Source organism: Dermochelys coriacea, chromosome 4 (genome assembly GCF_009764565.3).
Source record: "Dermochelys coriacea isolate rDerCor1 chromosome 4, rDerCor1.pri.v4, whole genome shotgun sequence".
NCBI lineage: Eukaryota > Metazoa > Chordata > Testudines > Dermochelyidae > Dermochelys > Dermochelys coriacea.
The window spans coordinates 99469320-99493095 of record NC_050071.1 but is presented as its reverse complement, the minus strand read 5'-3'; the positions used below and the strand labels follow the sequence as shown (position 1 = coordinate 99493095).

At 43.2% G+C, this 23776-nt stretch overlaps 1 protein-coding gene across 4 annotated transcripts in view; it reads right to left on the bottom strand.

The window, feature by feature from the left end:
• Positions 1-3576, bottom strand: part of RBM47 (RNA binding motif protein 47) — a 112050-nt gene extending 108474 nt beyond the window's left edge. For 2 of the 4 annotated variants that reach the window (XM_038401022.2, XM_043513933.1), the window contains exon 1: positions 3220-3368. In XM_038401022.2, the coding sequence (XP_038256950.1) occupies positions 3220-3233 (14 nt within the window). In that variant the 5' untranslated portion in view covers positions 3234-3368. Of the gene's footprint in view, positions 1-2182; positions 2368-3219; positions 3373-3524 lie in introns of those variants that run through there. The other 2 variants (XM_038401021.2, XM_038401023.2) reach the window with 2 other exon arrangements.
• Between the last annotated feature and the right edge of the window lie 20200 nt (positions 3577-23776).

Sequence of the window (23776 nt, the reverse complement as noted above, 5' to 3'; positions counted from 1 at the left end):
ATGAGCACGTGTATGTTTGCTCAGAATAGCCTTAATAGTGTTCAACTCTAAATAGTGTGCTATCTAAATTTTGTTATTAGATATTTACATTGACAACCAGCTCAAACTAGATCTGAGCACCTGCTTTGAGTTAACAGAGAGAGAAAGTACAGCAGACATTTAAAAAATCCTAATGAACGCAGTCGTATGAATTTCCCTGATATCAGACACTTATACACCTTTCACAGACAGGCTTCTACCATATGATGGTGATGACTAAATCAGTATAATACAACTTCTGTACAATGTGTAGAACAGCAAATTATAACACCAAACATTAGAGATATGGATGGCTATTGGCCACAGACTTAAACCCTGATCCTGCAGTAATCTCCATGCGGGTGGACTCCTGCACTTATGAAAAGTCTTGCAGTAATCAACGGGGCTCCATACATGGACCTCCTGGCAGGCTCAGGCCCTTAGATAAAATTTCTCTTGAAACAATATTCCCGTAACCATTTGCCATCTTAGCTGCTTAAAATAAGTACTCTTATCCAAAAGTGTTTAGCTTTTTTTTTTGAATACTTTGCTGATGTACAACACATTCCTTTAATTTTTTTAATCAAACATTGATTTTTCAGACTGGACTGGAACATTAAAGTACAGATATTATTAGGAGTCATATTTATATCCCAAAGCTAGCCTGCCTTGTTGTGAGTGTCTGAAATCCCAAGATATATGAGGAAGAGAGAGGGCCCAATTCTCATCTCAGACAGATTGTAAATCAGGAATAGCTACATTGAAGTCAATGAAGTTACTTCATTGCGGTAAAACATGAATGAAAGAAGAACTTGGGCCAGTGACGGAATATAAGAGTGGGAGAGAAACTGAGAATACAAGCAAAATGGTTTCCCCTAATTTATTTTTCAGACTCTAATGTTATTTTGACTGTATAGTTTGATTTTTAGCCTTGTTAGTAATTTAAACAGGAATCTTTGTTAGATAAACTCCAAATAGCAGTATATTTCTGGTGTTATCTTATTTTCCTTTCTCAAGAGTGCATATTGACTTCAGTTTTCCAATTTTATACCAGGCTCTGCTTAATACCACAAGTGATCTTTTACCTTTATGATCTGGCACCTGCAGTACTTGGAGATGTTTAATATATAATGTTGCACATCTCTCGGGCAATAGTTGTTGCAACAGCCTGATGTATGTTTTTTTCTTTTCTCCCCCTTACCATCATGTGAACTCAGCATTAGACTTGTTAAGAAATATTGCAAGATTGTCCAAATTATTATTACATAAATCTGGAAGGCTCATAAAGACACCACTATTAGATTCAAACTAGCCCCTGGGGCCAAGTTTTGCACTGTGACCTCAGCTGGGTGGAACTTAAGGCAGATTTCAAACTCTAATATTTTGTTTTGCTATATCCAACTTTTAAAATTCTGTGACTTTAGCTCCAATCTTTATTTTAAAGCCTCAATGGGAAATGAACTGTATAATTTTAATTTATAAAACAAACTGTTTCTTTTTACATGCATAGAAAGAGAGAGACATACCCCAACAATCTTCATCTAAGCGCACAAAAATCTAACTGAAGGCATATAAAGGTGAGATCTACCATAATATATTTTATTTTAAATAGCCATTAGAAAAGTCTTGTTCTCTTCATTTTAATGTCTCTAATCAGAGATCCCAACCAGCTGCCCTGTTAATTTGTAATTAGTCATCCATCAGAATTATGTCACCACTATATGTTCTGCACAGGCTATGATTTTAACTAAAAAAAAAAAACACAAACATATTTACTTCAACACTATTTAACACATCAGATAAGAAGATACTGGTGTGTTATAATTTGTTTGATATGAAGATGTACATAATCTTTTAAACTTAACTTCTGAAATAGTGTATGTACCAGAAATCACTTTTCAGTCTTCTCTTAGTTGATATTTCTCCTTTCCTCTCTAATTTTAGAAGTTTTTAAAGAAAGAATCCAGTCCATTGCTCAATCACTTGAAAGGATTTATCAAAACTTAGTTCAACTTGTGGTTTTGTTTCTGTTTTTTACAGAAATTATTTAAAACACTTTTTCAAAAATAACTTACGTCCCACCATGTTCTTAAAACAATCACAACAGAATAAACCCTGCAGTAAGGACACAGGGATAGCACAGTGATCACAAAAATTCACCTACCTGTATTGTGTTTCTGAAGACAGTCTCTACATTTAAGCACCATTCACAGAGAAGAAAGAGTTTCTCAGCAGCAATGCATCTTCTTACTTTTTCTAATGTTCTGCTAAAAGAGGAGTGTTGAGCAACTCCCTCCAATGCTGTTTAACCCCTCCTTTCACTCTCTGCCTGTTTAGACTTTCTGAACACTGAAATGCATACGGAGAAACTTGTAATTAGTAATACCAGCTAAGCTAAAACCCTTGATTCTCACTAACCTAAGCTGCACATTCCAAAGTACTAAACAGGAGTGCTAATCAGAAAGCACTCTTTTAGACTAAATTCCTGAGTAGACATAAAGCATGAAAGTTAAGCTAAGATATTGCCCTACCAGAGCCTAGTTTCTGCCTACTGGCTTGGAAAAGCCTGTGATATCTCAGGACTCAGGAGCACACACTGTGACTGTGAGAGGAAAATGTTAAGTGTCTCATCTCTGTTCTTTTTTTCTTCCCTCTCTCTTGTTCTCACTGCTCACAGTAGCAAGGTTGTCTCTTGTATACTCCCTGCCCTTAAACTCACCAAACCAGATTTTTACTCCCAACACCAGCAACTTCCCGTAAATCTGAACTGAAATTTTATCCTGTTCACTGAGCTTTTGCTGGCTCAAGGCCAGCGCAGCATTCCTGTTGTTTTAGGAGTGCAGATACCTTTGCTTTTTAAAAAAAATAAAATCGGGGCTTGGAGGGGGAAAGGATAACCTAAAGAGATGTAAAGGTTGGCATGAGAGAGACACTTGGAAACAGTTGTAAGTATTGTTTGACACCCCATGTTTGTATTTTTTTTTAAAAGGTAGAGTTCCAATGTGAATATCAGAGAGGGAGACTATATCCTCCACACTAAAATGGAACCATCTATTTGCTGAGCCACCTGCTTTATCTCTGCACAAAGTGTTTAAGGAACAAGATGTTAAATCATGGGTTTCCTTCCCCCTGCTATTAAACAATGTAGGCTTTCAATATATAGATGTAGATTTAAAGGGAAAACAAATCAATAAAACTCACCTGAGGCATAGCATGGCTTGAATTAGTACAGGAAGGTATTGCACTAGGAGAAACCCACAAGCTTTTCTGATCCAGTTTCATCAATACAGGGGTTGTGCTTGTTAAAGAAGTGACGCATTTCAACCCCTTCTGACCTGAAGTTACATCTAGTTTCTAGAAAAGGAACAAAAGAGAAACTAGCTTTAGAAACAACAGCCAAGCCCTCCTTTAACCTCTCTGTGATCTCTCTGACAATTGTTGTTTAACCTCAAAAGAAACAGCGATGCCAGAGAGTAAACTTTCCCTTCCCAGCCCCTTTACCTTACCTGCCTATGCAAGGATTAAGTAGCCTGATGTATTTAAACAAAGCACAAAACCTGTTTATAGTAAATGCAATCAGCCAACAGAAATCTAATTCAGTACTTGTGACTAAACAAACTGGAACAGGAAGCACACATCAGAATTTATAAAAAGTACTAATTCCTGCTTGCATTGTCATGCAACTGAAAAATGTTTCTACTTCTCTTTAGAGTCTTTTGTTCAATGGCAGTTCACGTTTTTGTGTGAAAAGTTTAATACTCTGATGTTTAATCATTTGCATGCAAACACTTAGAACAATATTTGCTTTTTGTACAGAATACTATGGAATCTTTTCATTATTTTTCTTGCTTTGGGGAAGGCATGTTTCTGTAGCTAGGTTTTATTTTCAAATTATTTTTTGTAATTTATGAGAGTTGTACATGGTACCTTTAATACTTGCACACAATAAAAACTCATACAGGAGAATATAGAAGAGTCATAAAAATTAAAATGTTTAAGGTAGATAGTATTGAGGGTTAAAGCTACTGTTGACAATATTCTGCAACCATATTTGTAAATAATTATAAAATGCTGCCAGCTTTATCACCTGGGAAGATACTAAACCTACAATGTTTTGCAGAATTCTGTCCTTTAAGACTAAGTTTCTCTGTTAAATTTTTATATAAGCAAAAGTTACATTGACTCTTACTGAGTTTTGCTTGAATAAGAACTTCAGGATTGGGCCCATATTACTATAATAAAACCATACAGCCACATACTGAGGCTATGCCTACACTAGCACTTAGGTTGGCAAAACTTTTGTCACTCAGGGGTGTGGAAAAAACACCCCATAGCGACATAAGTTTTGCGGGCATAAGCGCTCGTGTGCACAGCAGTGTCAGTGGGAGAATCTCTCCTGCAGACACAGCTACCACCTCTCGTTGAGCTGTTTTTATTATGTCAATGGGAGAGTTCTCTCCCATCGGCATAACGCGGCTACATGAGCACTTTTACAGCAGCACAGCTATATTGATACAGGTGTAGGTGTAGACATGGCTTAAAATTTGAAGTCTTGGAATGAGTGCCTAATGAATGAATCTCATGCACTTGCTCAGTGCATAGTTTCAATGTTCTTAATTTTTATGTAATCAAAACCATCCCCCCCCACAACCAATCAAATACTATTCCTCAAAGAAGTCTATAGTTATGCCAAATGTTAGGTTGAAACTTCAGCTGTTTCTTACTGTAGCTCTGCTCAAATAGACAAGTGTTAGAATTTTTAAGTGACAAGTATATTTTTTCCACTGCACCATAACTCAAAAATGGATAAAGGGATTAGCTCAAATTTTCCTAAAATGCATTTTGAGGAAGAATGCAAATATAGGAAATTTTGACCTCAAAGGTGGTGAATGTTTTTGAAAGTCACAAGAATTATTGAGCAAATAATGAGAGAAAATAATTGTCCACAAGCATTTATTTTAATTAAAATGTGAATGTTACTGAACTGTATTTACAATCATTTCACATGAACATTTTGGCAGCTGAGCGCTGCTAGAATAAATATTCTTGCAAAGCAAATTTTGAGACTTTTGTAAAGCAAATTTTGAGGGTTTTGCAAGTGTATATTCACAAATTTGACACTAGGTGGGTGAAGGACACACCCTGAGGTCCTCGCTCTCTATTCAGCATACTGTAGAAGACTCAGATGATAATAATGACTTGAGAAAAACCTCTTACGGACCTTATTAACTTAAGGCTCGACTCTAAGTAATTAAAATTGGATGAAAGTATCCCTGGAGATTTATGATCAAATATATATATGTTATTGGATTTCTAAATATATAACACAAAACAATTTATCCAAGACACTAATGCCCAACCTGGAATCAGAGTCTCTTTTTCTCTCCCTATATGTTTAGTAAATTCAACTGTGAGTAAATTCAACTCTTTAAGTGTAAAGCAAAAAGTGATTCAGCATAGGAATGTAAAGGAGATGTGCTGTAATTTGCTGCAATACCCATCACTCTGTCAGGTTAAATGAGCCAAGTGCATTCAGAACTCTGTAGTAGTGAGCACAGGTTTCCTGTTCCCTTGCCAAGCCATGGTAGGGTTTCTATCTAAAAGAAAAGAATTTAATGAGTTCACAGCAAAGTGAATTAAATTAAGTGTAGCATGATTAGACTATGAACGCTAATCTTAAAAGCAAAAGCACTTGATTCAGGAAGGTGCCCTTCAAAGCTGATTCTGCCAATTTTAACTGAAAATTCTGGACAGATACTTACATGCTTTATCTCACCAGTTATGGGACTTCCTGCTGAAATGTCATAGAATCAGAAATATAAGGCTGGAAGGGACCTTGAAGCCATTAAGTCCAGCCCCCTGTGCTGAGACAGGACCAAGGAAACCTAGAGACCATCCCTGACAGTTGTTTGTCCAACCTGTTCGTAAAAGCATCCAGTGACCGCAATTCCATAGCCTCCCTTGGAAACCTATTCCTGTGCTTAATGAGCCTTAAAGTTAGATAGTTTTTCCTAATAGCTAACCTAAATCTCCCTTGCTGCAGATTAAGACCATTATTTCTTGTCCCATCTTCAGGGGACCTGGAGAACAATTGATCACAGTCCTCTTTATAACAGCCCTGAACATATTTGAAGACTGTACTTACGTCCCCCCTGAGTTTTTTCTCAAGACTAAACATGGCCAGTTTTTTTAACCTTTCCTCGTAGTTTAGGTTTTCTAAACCTCTTATCATGTTTTTTGCTCTCCTCTGAACTCTATCCAGTTTGTCCACCTCTTTCCTAAAGTGTGCAACCACAATTGCACGCATGACTCCAGCTGGGGCCTCACTAGTGCTGCGTTCAGTGGCACAGTTATCACCCTTGTCCAACAAACACCACTCCTGTTAATACACCCCAGAATTATTTTAGCCTCTTTCGTTACTACATCACACTGATTCATATTCAATTTGTGATTAATTATAACTTCCAGATCTTTTTAGCAGTGCTACCACCTACCCAGTTATTCCCCATTTTGTGGTTTTGCATTTGATTTTTCCTTCCTAAGTGAAGTACTTTGCACTTGTCTTCATTGAATTTCATCTTGTTAATTTCAAACCAATTCTCCAGTTCGTCAAGGTCACTTTCAATTCTAATTCTGTCTTTCAAAGTGCTTGCATCCCCTCCCAGCTTGGTGTCATCTGCAAATTTTATAAGTATACTCTCAACTTTGTTATCCAAGTAATTAATGAAAACATTGAATAGTACTGGACCCAGGACTGACTGCTGCAGAACCCCACTAGATGCACCCTCCCAGTTTGACAGTGAACCATTGATAACTACTTTTTGAATATGGTCTTTCAAGCAGTTATGTGCCCACCATATAGTAATTGCACTGAGACAACATTTCCCTAGGTTGCTTATGAGAATGTCATTGGGGACCAAGTCAAAAGCTTTACTTACACATCTACTGCTTCCCCTTACCAACTAGGCTAGCAATCCTGTCAAAGAAGGAAATTAGGTTGGATTGGCCTGATTTGTTCTTAACAAATCCATGCTGGCTATTCTTTATAATCCTATTATCCTCAAGGTTCTTACAGATTGATTATTTAATCATTTGTTGTAGTATCTTTCCACATATCAAATTTAGGGTGATTGGTCTATAATTACCTGGGTCCTCTCTGTTCCCCCCTTAAAGATAGGTACTAGGCTTGCCCTTTTCCAGTGCTCACCTGTTCTCCAAGTGTTCTCAAAGATAATTGTTATTGGTTCCAAGATTGGTGCAGCTAGTTCCTTAGGTACCCTAGGATGAATTTCATCAGGCCCTGCCAACTTGAATACATTCAGTTTATCAGAATATTCTTTAACCTGCTCTTTCCTTATTTTGGCTTGCATTCCTTTCCCTTTGCAGTTAATATAAGTAATATAAGTTGTGTTTTAGTATCTGGTCACACATTAACCTTTTTAGTGAAGAGGGAAGCAAAGTAGGCATTAAATATCTCAGCCTTCTTGATATCATCAGTTATTAGCTCTCCTTCCCTGCTAAGCAGAGGACCTACACTTTCTTTCGTCTTTCTCTTGCTCCTAATGATTTAAAGACACTCTTCTAATTGCCTTTTCTGTCCCTTGTTAGGTTTAACTGATTTTGTGCCTTAGCCTTTCTGATTTTATCCCTACATGCTTGTGCTATTCTTTTGTCCTCCTCCTTAATAATTCATCCATTTTTGCACTTTTTGTAGGATTCTTTTTTTTTTATTTTTCAGGCCTTTCTTCTTCTTAGCATATGTGAAACATGCCTCAGGTGGCATGTGACCAGGATTCATCACCTAATTTGGTCCACTGGTTGGTTCATTAGCTTCCTCGGCCTGGGCTGGCTACTGATGGGGAATGTGACATGAATGCTGATCCAATCATTAAAGAGCTCCTGGTGGAGTCATATTAGCCTCTTACTATTCTTCCTGTCTTTCTTTGGCATCAGGATAGTTTGCATTTGTGCCTTTAATATAGTCTCCTTGAAAGATTGCCAGCTCTCCTGAACTCCTTTTTTCCTTAGAGGTTCTTCCCATGGGACCTTACCTACCAGTTCTCTGAGTTTGTAAAGTCTGCTTTTTTCAATTTTCCTTATTCTGCTGTTCCCACGCCTTCCTTTCCTTAGAATCAGAAAACTTTTTCACTAGGAGGGTGGTGAAACACTGGAATGCATTACCTAGGGAGGTGGTGGAATCTCCTTCCTTAGAAGTTTTTAAGGTCAAGCTTGACAAAGCCCTGGCTGGGATGATTTAGTTGGGGATTGGTCCTGCTTTGAGCAGGGGGTTGGACTAGATGACCTCCTGAGGTCCCTTCCAACCCTGATATTCTATGATTCTATGAAATCATTCATTTCATGATCAATTTTATCCTAATTGCTGTCCACCTTGAGATTCAGATTAATTTCTCCCTTTTGGACCTAAGGGATTCAGATAGCTTAGTGATGCGTGTGATGTAAAAATGTAGAAAGAGACAAGTGATGTACGTTGCTGGCAAAACCAGGGAAATGAACATATTCAGCAAAGCCTAACTTGTCACAAACTTACAATAATGAGTCATAAGGAACTGGACATTTTCTGATTGGAAGCCTATAGACAAAATCATAATGTGTTTCTAGGGATTGTACCATATAGAGAAGAAATATCTTTACCTATAATATCAGGGCAAAGCATCAGTTATTGTAAATTCGTAATTAGCCATCTTCTCCCCATAGTCCACTTTAGTCAGACATGGAAAGTGATCAAAACTTGGGCGTAGTCTACACTAGGAAATTAGGTCTGTATAACTATTTCCTCAGGGGTGTGAAAAATCCACCTCCCTGAGTGACTCAGTTAAACTGACCTAACTCCCAGTGTAGACAGTGCTATGGGAGAATTCTCCTGTAGACCTAGCTACCGCCTCTTGGGGAGGTGGATTGCCTATGCCAATGGACAAACCCCTCCCATTGGAGTTGATAGCATTTTCACTGAAGTGCTACAGTGGCGCCGCTGCAGCATTTTAAATGTAGACCAGCCCTTAGCTTAGGACATAGTGCCTCCTGCCAGCAGCAGAATTGACTTAGAAATATACCAGATCAATGAAATATTATAGCCAGGACCATGATATCATAATAATTATAAGAAAAACCTCCTTCCAAATAATAAAATGCGACAATATAACCTAGTGGATGGTATCACAGCACAAAAATATTTTACAGGCAGGGGAAAAATCATGTCTCTTTTCACCATGTTCATACGAGAACACATCTCATTGCATAAGCTAGGAGAAGTCTCATGTAATAGCCATGGTTGTAGGGGGAAAGATGAGACGATCATAAAATCTGACACTTCTCTCTCCCTTCTCCTGTGTCACTGACACTGAGAGTCACTTACCAGTTTTCTGTGTTCACACCACTAAAACTTGCATCCAGGCCCTTCTTATTTCCCAGCTTGAGTATTTGCAACATCCTCCTCTATGGTCTTCCTGATACTCCCCTCACCTCCCTTAGGCCCATTCAAAATGTTGATGCTAAGATCATCTTCCTGGCCTGTTCTGACGATGTCACTTCCCTCTGTGAGACTCTCCACAGGACCTCCTTTCTCCACTGGATTAAGTCCAGGCTTCCCAAGGCCTTTCACCTCTTAGCCTCTGCGTATTTATCCACTCTTGCATCTTATTACATTGCCTCTGCTCCCTTGGTTCCATTCACAATGCCAACCCCAATCACTCCTTTGTCCACTTCTTTCACAAGTGCCTTCATGCTTTCTTCCATGCTGTTCTTTATATATACAACACCCTCCCTAAACTGGATGTAAGTAAATCTGCTACTGTGTCCTCCTTAAATCACTCCTTAAGATCAGTTTCTACCATGGTGCACATGGGAAACTGCCAACATAATCTTAGCCCCAATAGCCATCTACCTGATATCTATTTTGTTTTTTCAATCTGATCACTTACTTAAAATATTAAATGACTTCATCCCATCTAGCTATAACTAATCTATACAGCCACCTGTGTTCTATTGTCAGTAACCTAATCCTCCTTCCCTCAATCCTTCCAATTGTTTGTTCTCCCAGATGGTTCCTTAGCTGTAATACTTTACAGTAGCTGACAGACTAAGCAATATCAGAATGGTATAGCTTATTAATGCTTAAACATCCTATTCCCCTCCCTTCTTCTTGCGGTGACTCTCTCCTCAGTCTTTATGGCCTGATTCTCTATTGCTTTGCATCTTGTGTGGTCAGTTACTCCTGTGCAAAGTGGGCATAAAATACTACTCTTCTTATTTGGTAGGTTTTACATCCACTTTGTACAGGAATAACTTCCTACAGAAGATGCATGCACTTAGATTTCATAGACAGTATGTGCTTTGGGGTAAGGACTGTGGACTGAAAGAGGTTGACTTAGCCTTGCTAAAGATTCTCCAGTATAGGGGCTTTCTCTGGGTTGTGTACATTTGATGTAGCCAGTTGGAGTATTCTGTGCTTCTGCAACCTCAGCTAGCACACAGTGCCTTTGGAGCTTGTAGTGAGGCGGTGTAGTGCCCTACCACCTCACTGAGGGAAGAAACCTCCCCAGACACCAAAGTGGGCGGAGCCAATGGATCCTGCACCCGCCTCCCAGAGGTCAAGGCACAGGACAGGAAGTAGAAAAGCCCAACCCCGGAGCTCAGTTGGGCAACAGCAGCCGGAGAGGCCAGATGCCCGTGGCCTGGCTCTGGCTTGGGAGACCTTGGCAAGCTGACCCAAGGACTGGCTGGACCGGCCGATGCCTGTCGCTGACCGACGCCCAGAGGAGTGGCCGAGCCTACCCCTCGCCAGCTACCCAGAGGAACAGCCAAGCCTACCCCTCACCAGCTACCCAGAGGTGCCCATGGTGCTGGAACCCTCTGAGGACACCACCCTGACCCAGATACCCTACGAGGGGGAGGTAGGAAGTAGCCCAGGGGCAGCTGACCCCAGTCTGGCTGCAGCAGTGCCCGAGCCAATGTCAGTGTGTTGTGGCCAGGATCCCCACTGACACAGCAGCGGGTCTTCAACCGCTGCTACGGCCCCGGGCTGGGATGCAATGGAGTGGGTGGGCCTGCATCCCCCCTGCCACCCACCTTGCGGGTGGCAGTCTTCCCCCTCCCCCTGGTTGCTAAAACCAGGGCCTGGGCCTATACTGAACTATTTTCTCAGCCCCTACCTGAGAGCCTGAGCATCTGACTGTTTGTTTGCTGTCCCGCCCTGACCCAGGGCCTGTGCTTATCCTGAACTGCTTGTGGGACCCAGCCTGAAGGTCTGGGTCATAGCCTGGGTATTCCCCAACCCAGCTGAGAGTGTAGTGAGGCGGTGTGGTGCCCCACCACCCCGCCGAGGGACTAGCCTCAGCTGAGTTCCCTTACACATGGTGGAGAATGTGGGCACAAGACCTTGACCCCTGTGAGAAGGGGCCTGGGGCGGGGATGGTCCCCTGAAGAAGTCATGGATATGTCCAGACTTTTTAAGCTCCTGACGGAGAGCCAGGAGCGACAGCAAGCGGCCCAGCTCCAGCAGCAGCAGCAGGCCGCCCACAAGCAGCTCATCCAGCAACTGAGGACCCAGCATCTGCAGCTGGTTCGGGACCGGGGGGTGCAGAACCAAGCGTTCCAGCAACAATGCATACAGCAGCTGATAGTGGCACTGCCACGGCTCCCAGAGCCCCAGCCGGGAGATGCGGCCGGGACACCACAGCCCACTGCGCCGGTGCGATTAACCAAAATGGGACTGGGGGATGACCCCGAAGCCTTTTTGATGACTTTTGAAAGGGTGGTGAGGTCGCAGGGTAGGCACCCAACCAGTGGGCCACCCTCCTGGCATGTATCTGACCGGAACTGCCCAAGCTGTATACCGGGAGCTAGCTATGGAGGACGCACAGGATTACACCCAGGTAAAGGTGGCGATTCTAGATGCCTTAGATGTCAGCCTGAAAACCTTGCGGCAGTGGTTCCGGAATCTGACCTACACCACGGGCGCTCGACCCCGGTTGGTGGCCCAGGAGCTGAGGGAGGCATGCAAGCAATGGCTACAGCCCGAGAGGCGAACCCCAGATGAGCTCACTGAGAAAGTCATCCTGGAACAGTTTGTCCACATCCTCTCACCATGAGGAAGGGCCTGGGTCCTCCACCATCGGCCTGCGACGCTAGCCGCCACCATAGCCCTAATGGAAGATTTCCTTGCAGCTGAAGCCCCAGTGGGACCGGCTATTTGAGCCCACCCATGAGGGTCTGACCACCCCAACCTAGAGAGAAAGGGGAGTGCCTGGATTGAGCTACGAAACCCTTTGCAGGGCCAGGAGCCCCGGTATCGATGTCCAGAGGGGCAGGTTCGACAAGCCCCTCTGGCCCCTGAGACAGTGGTCGGAAGGACCAATCAAAGCCCCCAAGGTGCCCCAGGGGAGCATCCGCTCGGCCCGGACTACCAGAGCTTGGGCCCTGTTTCTCCTGTGGGAAATATGGACACTTACAATGGGACTGCACCGAGATGGACTGTAGTTTCGGGCACATTTGTGCGGAGGAAAACCATGCCGGAGGGCCACAGGCCACCAAGATTACAGTGCCAGTAGTTGTCGAGGATTGCCCAACCCTGGCCCTGATTGACTTAGGCTGCGGCCAGACCTTCATCCACCAAAGCTTAGGCCTCTCAGTGGACCCCCACTTGGGGACCATCCGGTTGCAGTGTATCCATGGCAATGTATGGCCCTACGCCGAGTCCAGCTAACAGTGGATGGGAGCATTCGGCTGATGATGGTTGGCCTGGCCCCACGACTAGCCTACTCTGTGATCCTAGGATGTGATTGGCCAGAGTTCCCAGGGGTCCTTCGTTTGAACGCCGTGGAAGGCCCGGAAATCACTCCAGCACTGGAAGGAGGCTGCCTTGAGACCCACGCAAAGGAGAGGGTGGAAAGGGACTCCAATGGACAGAGAGGAGAGCCCGAGGACCCCCCACCAATGTCTGCCGATGAATTTCGGGTTAGCATTGATTTCTGCCAGGACCAAAGGGAAGACCCTACCCTTAGTCGAGCATATGAGCAGCTAGTGGTCGTTGATGGGACCCTGATTGATCCATGCTGAGCAAAGGTGTGGCCCCATTTTGAGTTATGCCATGACCATCTCTATCAGGTGGACTGAGATCCCCATACCGGAGAGGTCCAGACCCAGCTGCTAGTGCCGCAATGTCACCAACGAGCGGTAATGAAACTTGCCCACAAAATCCCAGCTGCAGGGCACTTGGACAGGAAAAGACCCTTGCCCTAATTTTGACATGGTTCTTTTGGCCCAGGGTGCACCAGGAGGTGAGGAACTATTGTAATTCCTGTACAGAATGTCAGCTGGCTGCTCCCTCACAGACGTCTAAGGCCCCACTGATTCCCATGCCCATTGTAGAAACACCATTTGAGCGAGTGGCCATGGACTTGGTGGGCCCCCTCCTGAAGAGTATGGCTGGGTTCCAGTACATGCTGGTCACGTGGATTACGCCACCCGTTTCCCCGAAGCCATCCCTCTACAGAGCATCACCGCCAGACCATCGCTGATGAGCTCATGAAGGTCTTTGCCCGCTTGGGCTTACCCCGGGAACTACTTACTGACCAAGGCACCAACTTCACCTCCAAGCTGCTATGGCAGGTGTGCAATCTCCTGGGGATCAAGCAGCTACGCATCTCCATCTACTGCTCGCAAACCGACGGCTTGGTGGAATGGTTCAACCATACCCTCAAAGACATGCTACGCAAATTTTCCCCCAGAGGACCTATGCCACTGGGACCAGCTGCTCCCACCTTTGCTTCTGCCCATCCATGAAGTACCCCAATCCTCCACAAAATTTTCCCCTTTCGAGCTATTGTATGGACATCGCCCGAGGAGGCTACTGGATCTCATGAAGGAGACATGGGAGCAAGCTTCAAGAACGCCTCGCTCAGACGGGAGCTCTAGCTCAGGAGAACTTGAAGGCGGCTCAAGAAGCTCAGGTCCAAACATACAACCGGGAGACCCGGGTCTGCGATTTCAAACCTGGTGATCGGGTCCTGCTCCTCCTGCCCTCCAGTGAATCAAAACTACTAGCCCATTGGCAGGGGCCGTATGAGGTGGTCCAAAAGGTTGGACCGGTCAACTATGAGATTAACCAGCTTAACTGTCATAAAAAATCTCAGCAGTACCATGTTAATCTCCTGAAGCCCTGGCAAGAGTGAAAGGGCCTTCTAATTAACCCCTACCCCCCCGGAGCCCGAGTTGGGCCCCTGAGTACCCCTGATCGAGGACTCCGCAGCCCCCCATCTTGGAGAAACCTTGACCGAGGAGCAACGTAAGCAGACCCAGTGCCTCATGCAGGCATTTCCCAGAACTTTCATTGCCCAGCCAGGCCACACGATCCTCATTCACCACGCCATTCAGACAGAGCCTGGAGTGGTGATCCGGGAATCGAATAGGCCCTTGCCACACCGCATGCAGCAAGTTGTTGAGGAGGAAGTCCAAGCTATGCTAGACTTGGGGGTCATTGAACCATCGCAAAGCGAGTGGTGCAGCCCGGTAGTGCTGGTACCCAAACCCAATGGCACACAGCGGTTCTGTATTGACTTCCGATGTGTCAATGCCATTTCAAAATTCGATGCATACCCAATGCTTCGGGGCGACGAACTGCTGGGCCGCTTAGGAGAGGCTCACTTTCTCACCACCCTCAATCTGAGCAAAGGATACTGGCAGATCCCACTCGACCCTGCATCCCGGGAAAAGACCGCATTTGCCACCTCCATGGGCCTGTAACAGTTCACTCGAGTGACCTTCAGTCTCCATGGGGCCCCAGCAACGTTTCAATGGCTGATGGACCGCATCCTTCAATCCCACCGAAAGTACGCTGCTGCGTACCTGGACGATGTCGTTATTTACAGCTGCCATTGGGAGAACCACCTGGAATGGGTAGCTGTGGTCCTGAGGTCCCTGCGGGCAGCAGGATTAACTGCCAATCCAAAAAATGCCACATTCGATGGCAAGAGACCATCTATCTAGGATACACTATTGGGAGGGGACAGGTGAGACCCGTCATGGGAAAAGTTCAGGCCCTGGCAGCCTGCCTACTATCCACCACAAAGCGCCAAGTGTGCCAGTTCCTGGGTCTTTTGGGCTACTACCAGCGGTTTATTCCCAGTTTCATGTCGATCGCAGCCCCTTTAACCGGGCTTTTGACCAAACACAGCCCCCAACGTATAGTGTGGACCTCAGAGTGTACAGACGCCTTCCAGGCACTCAAAGACAGTCTCTGCCGCAAGCCCGTCCTATATAGCCCCGACTTTAACCAAGAGTTCATCCTCTAGACGGACGCCTCGGAGGTAGGACTTGGGGCTGTTCTGTCCCAGGACGTGGATGGAGAAGAACACCCGACCTTATACCTCAGTCAGAAGTTGTTTCCACAAGAGAGGAACTACGCGATGATAGAGAAGGAGGTCTGGCAGTAAAATGGGCCTGTGATGCATTGCGATACTACCTCCTTGAGGCCCTGTTCATGCTGGTCACCACCCACGCCGCGCTTCAGTGGTTGGCCAAAATGAAAAATAATAATATGAGACTAGCATGTTGGTACCTAGCACTGCAGCCCTATGCATTTACTGTCCGCCATAGGACAGGTAAGGACCACACAAATGCAGATTTCTTGTCCCGCCTGGGAGAGTTGGAAGGGTCTGGCCCCGATGAACGGGAGCCAGACTTGGGGGGGGGGGGGGTGTAGTGAGGCGGTGTGGTAGAAAAGCCCAACCCCGGATCTCAGTTGGGCAACAGCCTATACTGAACTATTTGCTCCGCCCCTGCCTAAGAGCCTGAGCACCTGACTGTTTGCAGCCCCGCCCTGACCCAGGGCCTGGGCTTATATCAAACTGCTTGCGGGACCCAACCTGAAGGTCTGGGCCATAGCCTGGGTATTCCCCAACCCAGCTGAGGGTGTAGTGAGGCAGTATTTGTGCCCCACTACCCTGCCGAGGGACGAGCCCCGGTTGAGTTCCCTTACAGAGCTACTTTAGCCAGAGGGGGAAAATATCCCAGTGCTGCTCTACACTAAGCCCCCATACTAGGTTATGCAACAAGCTTCTTTGTGGCTTTTCCACTTCTGCTGGTCTCAGGAGAGTACTGAGCCTCTGTTTTCATATGGGCCTGGAGATCAACTAGCACATTTGGGTTAAAATATTAACTATAAATAATAGTTGCTAAACTCCAATGCACACTGCTGGATTCTCCTTGCGTAGAAGATATGGCTTTCTTGTTCCTGAAACTGATAGTCCCGTAGTAAAATGAGAATCTGAAAATGATAGAATAAGAGGCTCTGAATCTAGAACTGGACATATCCCTGTTACATTTCCCAGAAGAAAACAGAGTGGTTACTTCATATTTGAGACATTATAGATTCAACAAGGCCCTTCTAAAGACCAGGTTGCACATATTGCTAAAGTCTGATCACTCTTGCAGAGAGTAGAAACTGCAGCGGATGAAACCAGGAGCTGGGTGAAATCATAAGACAGTGTGGTTAGACTTAACCATGGCTGGGTGACTGAGTACTCGTCTGATGATTACTCCAAAGTCATTCTGCTTGAAGGGAAGTGAAACATTGAAAAAGTGCAGCAGAAGCATTTTCAGAAGGAAATTGTCAGCGTTCATGCTGAAGCAGTCTCCAAGACCATGGGAAACTAGCTCTAGTGGAATTTAGTTTCCAATCATCTATCTGTTCTTAATTAATCCATTTAAATATGAGACAGATCAGGGGAGAATCTGCCCTAAAAATTCATGTAAAAATTCCAATCTCTTAAGTACAAAAAATGTGAAAGACTCTGAGCCTATGAGGCCTCATAGTCACAGACTCTGAGACCTCACGTGTGTGTGTGTGTGTGCGTGAGAGAGAGAAAGACATGGACTCTGAGATCTCGTGTGTGTGTGTGTGTGTGTGTGTGTGTATGTGATGAATATAGTCTACCACAGCAGCAGAATTCCCCTGGCAGTGTAAAGCATGGAGCATGAGAGTACACAAAATAAAGGAAAGAAGAACAGAAAGTGGGCCATTTGCTGTTGTGTGGCTGCGTCAGGGAGACTATCTGGGACTGGTATCCCTGCCCTTTTATACTCTTTCTTGTTATTAAAAGTAAACCTATGGCCCAAGGAGGAGTCCTAATCCCAGATAATAGCACATCCCTATTTTAACAGAGGTTGTGTGTGGATAAACACCTCAAGATTGTGAGGCACTCAGATATGGTAATGGGGGCATCAAGTATAAGTACATCAAATAGTGGGACGATGTACAGGGAGAAAGAGGTAAATTTGACCACCTCAGATGGATCTGGCCTCTCGCTTCTGAAGTCACATCCCACAGTATTCCAGGGACCAATCAGTATCCCCATCAGTGAGAAGATCCTACAATCCAGGTTACATGACTTGACTAAGTAGTAGCCGAAGCCTGACCATATAAGGACCTCTATCTCTGATCATAATGAAGATGTGCCAAAATCTAACAGTGCTAGTGATGTGAAGTAGGAAAGGACTAGATGGCACCTGCTAATAGAAGTTGAAATTACAGGAGGTCACAATGGGGATTGAAGAAGTAACTGAATGTAATAAAATGCTCACCCAAATTGCTGATAAATAAGTACAGTAGGCTGCCTCATAGGACAGCTTGCAGACTTGCACCTTTCCTATTTTCTTTTAAATGAAAATGAATATTCATAATGATTCAGGGCAGGTATTTCTTTCATCCCCTACTTTACAGATAGTGCATTAGAAGCCACCAGGAGAACTGGAATTGTGATGTCTCAAATCAGACACGGTATAGTTAAAAACATGTTGACTATATGTCCGGCCAACCTGAGCCCCTAGACAGCATAGTCAGCTCTGGTAGGAAACAGTGCAAAAATGTTTTAAGTCCAGTTTTGATTTGTCTCCACCTGCTGGTAGGAAGGCTTAATCAACTTGTCCAAGACTGGAATAGAAAGCTGAAATGATTGGTTTTTATAATTCCAGAAAAAGGACTAGAAGAGCAAATCTTTTACAATTACACACAAAGACATAATGCTGGTGATAAAAATACATAAACAGGATACTCTGTGTCCCATGACCTTGTATTGTAAGATGAAAACAAATTAATCCTCTGTAGAAGTGTACACTAACTCCAGAATTCCTTAAAGAGGCTGTGAATATTCACAACAGCTGATTGCACGATACAAACAGAATTTTGTGCATATCAAAGACAAGTTCAGTTCCATATTATTTGTGGGGTCCTATTACTTAATTATGAGCATTTTGATGACTGCTTTGTTTTTTGTCCCTTCCAAGTAGATTCAGAAATTTGGACTAGATTATTCAAGAGATTAATTCAATCTTTATTTTCTATGAATTTATTAAAAATATGCAATACTAAAATCATATCAGCAAACTTGAAAGCTACAGGTTACTGTGCATGTATATATAAAAGTAAAATACAGTGTGTATGTGCACATTATTTATACCCACAAACTTTCACATAAGCATATAGGTTTAAGCTTCTTTATTCCTATATTCTATTTCTTTGTTTCATTAGGAAATTATAAATAGGGGTAATTAGGGGTAGGTGAATTGATTCAGACAGAATAAGAACCAGGCCAAAACATGGCTATGACTCAGATCACAGAAAAAGCAAGCTGTATATAAGGGTTGGAAAAGCTTGTTTAGTTTTTTGTAAATTTTTATATTGGTTTAACTTTCATACTTCCAGGTTTTGATCAGGAAATGTGATATTGAAATGGTGTGAAAAAGGCAATTCTTGTGTTGTATTTCTACCAGAGTCCAAGACAGTCTTTTTTTTAATTCTGTGTTTGTACAGCACCTAGCACAGTGGGGTCCTGGCCCATAATGAGATGTTATTGCAATACAAATAATAATAATAAAGCATCAAACCTGTAGAAAAACCTGAAGAAAAAGCTGTCACAAGATTTTTAGTCGAAAGAAGTTGGGATATTGTAAACTCAGATAATCAGCTCTAAGTTGACAAGGTGCAATGGGTGAAATGAGACAAACAAATGGGGAGTGGGTGGATAAGACAACAGAAAGTGATTGTTACGATACATTAAGGAGATGTCTCAGCTCCCCGCCTAGCCAGCCAGGTCTACAGATTCCACAGAGTATGTTTCCATTAAGGAGGGACTTGAAGAAGGAGATGTTAGAGGCCTGGTGGACTTGTCAAAGAGAGGGTTCCAGTTGTACGGGGCCACATGGAGAGAGACAGAGATGAGAAGGACACAAAAACAACAGTTAGGTTTGCAGCTTAGGTGGATTGAGAGGGTGTGGAAGGATGCAAAAGTAAAGAGTAAGGGGCAAAGTTATGAGGGTTTTGAAAGTGAGGACAAGGAACTTACATTTGACAAGGGAAGCTAAGGGATACCTGTACTAACTCACCTGCACTTGTATTCACTGAGCTTTCTGGATTAGTGCTTTTATCTTACAAATTTAGTCCTTCTATAGGAAAGAAATATAGACTGGAAGCAACCACACCAGTTTAGATATTGCAGGAATAGCTCTGGTCAGAATAACCACTAGATATGCGCTTCATTTATTTAGCATTTCAGATACAAATTCAAGAGTATGAATTATTATTCTGTAATGACCAGCTTTGCCAACTTTTTTTCTGAGACATTCTGTCACAAAACTCTAAAACATTTGATGCATCTCAGATTAATGACAGGTTTCAGAGTAGGAGCCGTGTTAGTCTGTATTCGCAAAAAGAAAAGGTGTACTTGTGGCACCTTAGAGACTAACAAATTTATTAGCGCATAAGCTTGAAGTGAGCTGTAGCTCACGAAAGCTTATGCTCTAATAAATTTGTTAGTCTCTAAGGTGCCACAAGTAGTCCTTTTCTTTTTATCTCAGATTAAGTTATGCTATTGCATGGCAGCACCCAGTGAATTAAGGAAAATTAGACACTGATGATGCAGGCTTGAGGACTCCACAATCCTGTGCCATCCTGTTTCCACAAAGACAAAGTTTATGTGAATTTTGTAGGCCTTAATTTTTTTTATTACTGTTAACATAGTAATTAGTGGGTTATTAATAACAACTTTAAAGCCAAGACTTCCACCTGCATTTAAATTATTTTAAACAATAGAGATTCTGAAAGGAATACCTTAAGTTGTGACACAAAATTACTTTCCTTCTTGCCAATACCTGAACTGGCTTTCTTGTAAGTGGTTCTTCCTGTCTGAATGGCAAGGGTGCTGTTTCTGCAGGGATGGATTTTCTTTTTCTCCAAACTCCATTTCCATTTTCCCATTTTTTTTATCTGTATCCTCTCTTTCACCCTCCTTTTCCTAACTCATGTTGTCTCTCTTCTCTTCTTGACCACTCTCTCTCCTTTGTTTACCCCAAGTCTCTACACGTTCTGGGAGGTTTAGAAAAGAAAATGTCTAAAATTTAAAGGTAGCAAGATGGAAACGGACTTATGGCTGATGTTGGGCTCTCATTCTGTATATGTCACAAATAATTCCATTTTTAGCAGAGAGGTTGCTATTAGTAGAAAGCCTCATAATCATAATTTCAATGTAAAGCGTGTTTTCTAACTGAAAAGTGACTTAGGGTAATATTTTTAAGAGTTCTTAAATCACTTCTGAAATTCTACCCTAAGTGAAAATGGCATGGTGGGGCTCTGTCTACAGTCTTACATTAAGCCTTAATGTATAGACTCACTGTCTGTGTTAGACCCAAAGCTTGGATCCCATGTGCTTTTAAGCTTAATGAGTCTGAGCCCTGGCTAGAGATTGACTCTATGTCTTTGGATGGTAGTCTCCCCCTGGATTTGGACAAAAAAGCTCAGTTGTGCCCCGCTTGGACTTGGGCAAAATGACAAGTGGTCTTGACCTCTCTTATTTAAGTGTCGGTGACTGGGCTATCAGTACCCCATTGTCTGCTTTCCTGAAGATGTGCAAGCTCCACTGGACTAAATTAATCTTTCGCATTGATGTAGCAGACATCATGACAGTAATCAAATAGAGATACATATGATATTCATTAATATAAATATTGCTCAGGTTCTTCACATCTTTTTTATAATCTCTATTTACAGACTAAAGGATTTATTGTTTCTAACTTTCAGCCCTGAAAACTCAACCTGGGATCTGGAAGTCAAGCTGGGCTTTTTTTTTCTTATGTAATAAAGGTTTGGCCAAATGATATCCTTCGTGCTTTCATTGGGGGTTGCACAGGAGTAACTAATACATGCTTAATAAGTTCTTAAACAACCGTTGATGTACAGGAAGGAATAAAGTCCAGTTCACTGCCCCTTACCTATGTTTGCTCTACAGAGCTCATAGGAGTAAAGCAATTAACACTTATTTTAATTACTGAAGTCAGGAGATATGACTCTAAATACAAAGGCAGCCATTTTTAGTTTAGTCACTTTTTATATTAGGACCATACTTGTTGGCAGCTGGACTGGAAGCAACGCAAAACATCTCCATGCAGAAGTCAGCCAGAATTCTTGCGGAGTTTCCACTGTGTGCGGTTCTTCCAAACATAACTTCTGCCTCAGAGCCACAAACTGACTACTCACAAATAGTCAACCAAATCAGACAAGATCCAAGAGCATCAGCCATTTTAGAGCTTCTCCCAGAGAAGAGGATTATCTGGCTACCAATTTAACTACACAATATGTTCTGGCACAGAGTGTGCAACATCATCAGAAAAATTATAGGAACTGCGTTTGTGCAAAAGCCAAATGAAACCATTAGAATGTGAGCACCATATTAGGTGCTGCTAAGGAACATCGCTTCCATAGGCCCAGAAAATGCTGAATCACCTACAAGTGGGGTTTAAATTTCCACACTCATAAGAGTCACAGACAGTGGAAGCTAAGAACAGCAACAGCTAAGTTATGAGTTGTCCAGTGCAGGCAGTAAAAGCACCTTTTGAATGGTCCCTGGGGCTGAATATATAAGAGAGTAAAGTCTGATTAGGGAAATGCTAGGGAGGATGCCAAATGACTGAAGGAGCGTCCTTATAAATGTAAGAGTCTTAGTGAGTGAAAAGGAGAAAGGAAGGAAAATGAAGTGGCTTATTCAGCTTGTTCTCTTGTTTTGGATAAAAAAAAATGTTTTTTTCACCTTGTCAGCAAAAGGGCTTCCTGGTTATCCTGCTCTCTTCACAGCTTTTTTCAGCTATGGCTGCTTTTTAAAAAAGAAATACAAGCTTGCAAGAGAAATATTTAAGCATCTGTCTCTCCAGGTTTGTATGCTGACCCCGTCGCCATAGTACCAGAGTGCCTTGAAGAACAGCTGCTCTTTCTGTGCCAGGAGTGAATTCCACCTACAGAAAGCCTGAATATTCTATGTAGATGCTGTGTACCAAGGGAAGGGAATTGAAATCCATCCTCCAACCAGAGGCCAGAGTGTGGGGTTGCTACACAGCTGCTCCATGTTGGTTGCATAGTACTAGGGACACTAGAGTTACATAACACTAATCTTGTGGCTCCTCTTCCTGCCTGCTCCCATTGTGACCTTCTGTGTTGGTCTGTGGAGTTGGTACAAAGGCCTTTTGTGCAGTACATAGGAGATGGACAGTCACAGCTACTCTGCTTGCTGCTCGCCTCCCCCCTCCTGCGAAGATATGCTCTTCCCCTCTATGGTTGAATTGGTGCAGAGGGGCCTTGCACTGGTACTCTGCACCACAGATGAATTTCAACAAGCCATTCTTCCCAAGGGATGTTCTGTTATTTATGAATCAGACTTTGTGTGTAGTTGCCTGACTTTCTTCCTATGTTTGTTCTCATTTCAGGTGTTGGTAGATGGCCTGGAATGTTTTACTTTTTCACCTGAGTTGGCTGACAAATGGTCTTGTGAAATTGGTAACTTTTATAGCTAGTTCAAATTGTGATTTACTGCTTTACAGAGTTAACCATCCCAACAGCTTGAATGCCAGCCATTTTCAGAGACATTAGCCTATAACTTGCAAGTTTCAGAAACAGTAAAAATCCAAAGGACTGGACAGCACCAGAGTGTCTTTCTTTTCAGGGCTGCTGATTCACTGGAAGTCATTGCCATCTTCTGGCTGTAATGCGTTGGTCAGATCAGTCCAGTTCCAAATGTAGATGTGACCCCATCACATGTAGCTAGGTCCCTTAGCAGCAGCATCAACAGTTGGACCCAGGATTGCATTCACAGGGAGCCTGAACTAAACTCTTGCACTTGGGCTGCATCTACACTGACAATTTTCAGAAACTGGAGCAACTGCAAACAGCATGCAGAGTGAGCAACCTAGATGACAATAGTAAAAACTCTGGCGGTGGAACTAGACTGGCGTTTCCACCTTTGCGAATGGAATTGTAGTAGTGCCAGACTGATGGGAGAAAACTGTCAGTGCAGAAAACCCTTTAGAGGTGGTTCCTCCAGGTTAAGCTGAAGGCTCAATAGTAAGAACACTGTGGTGTGCTGTCCTGTGGATAACTTTGGCCTCTAGCACTGCACTGAACTTCTCAGAAGCACTGAATATTAATAACTAGGAAGAGGGCAAAGCAAGGGTGCCCTAGAGGAGGGCAGAAATTAAGGACAGTGGGAGGGAAGAGTTAAGGGTGATGGTAGGTGGATAGTGAGAGCAGAGAGTTTGGTTAGGGTCATGGTTTAAACTGAATGATCAGTATCTTTCAATGATATATCATTTTAATGTTAACTTCTCCAGGTGTAAGGGACCTTGTTGTGTGAAGCCATCACTAAGTGACATTATTGGGTTACACAGCAAGTAGAGGAAGCTACACAGTTTTAACTTGTTTTGG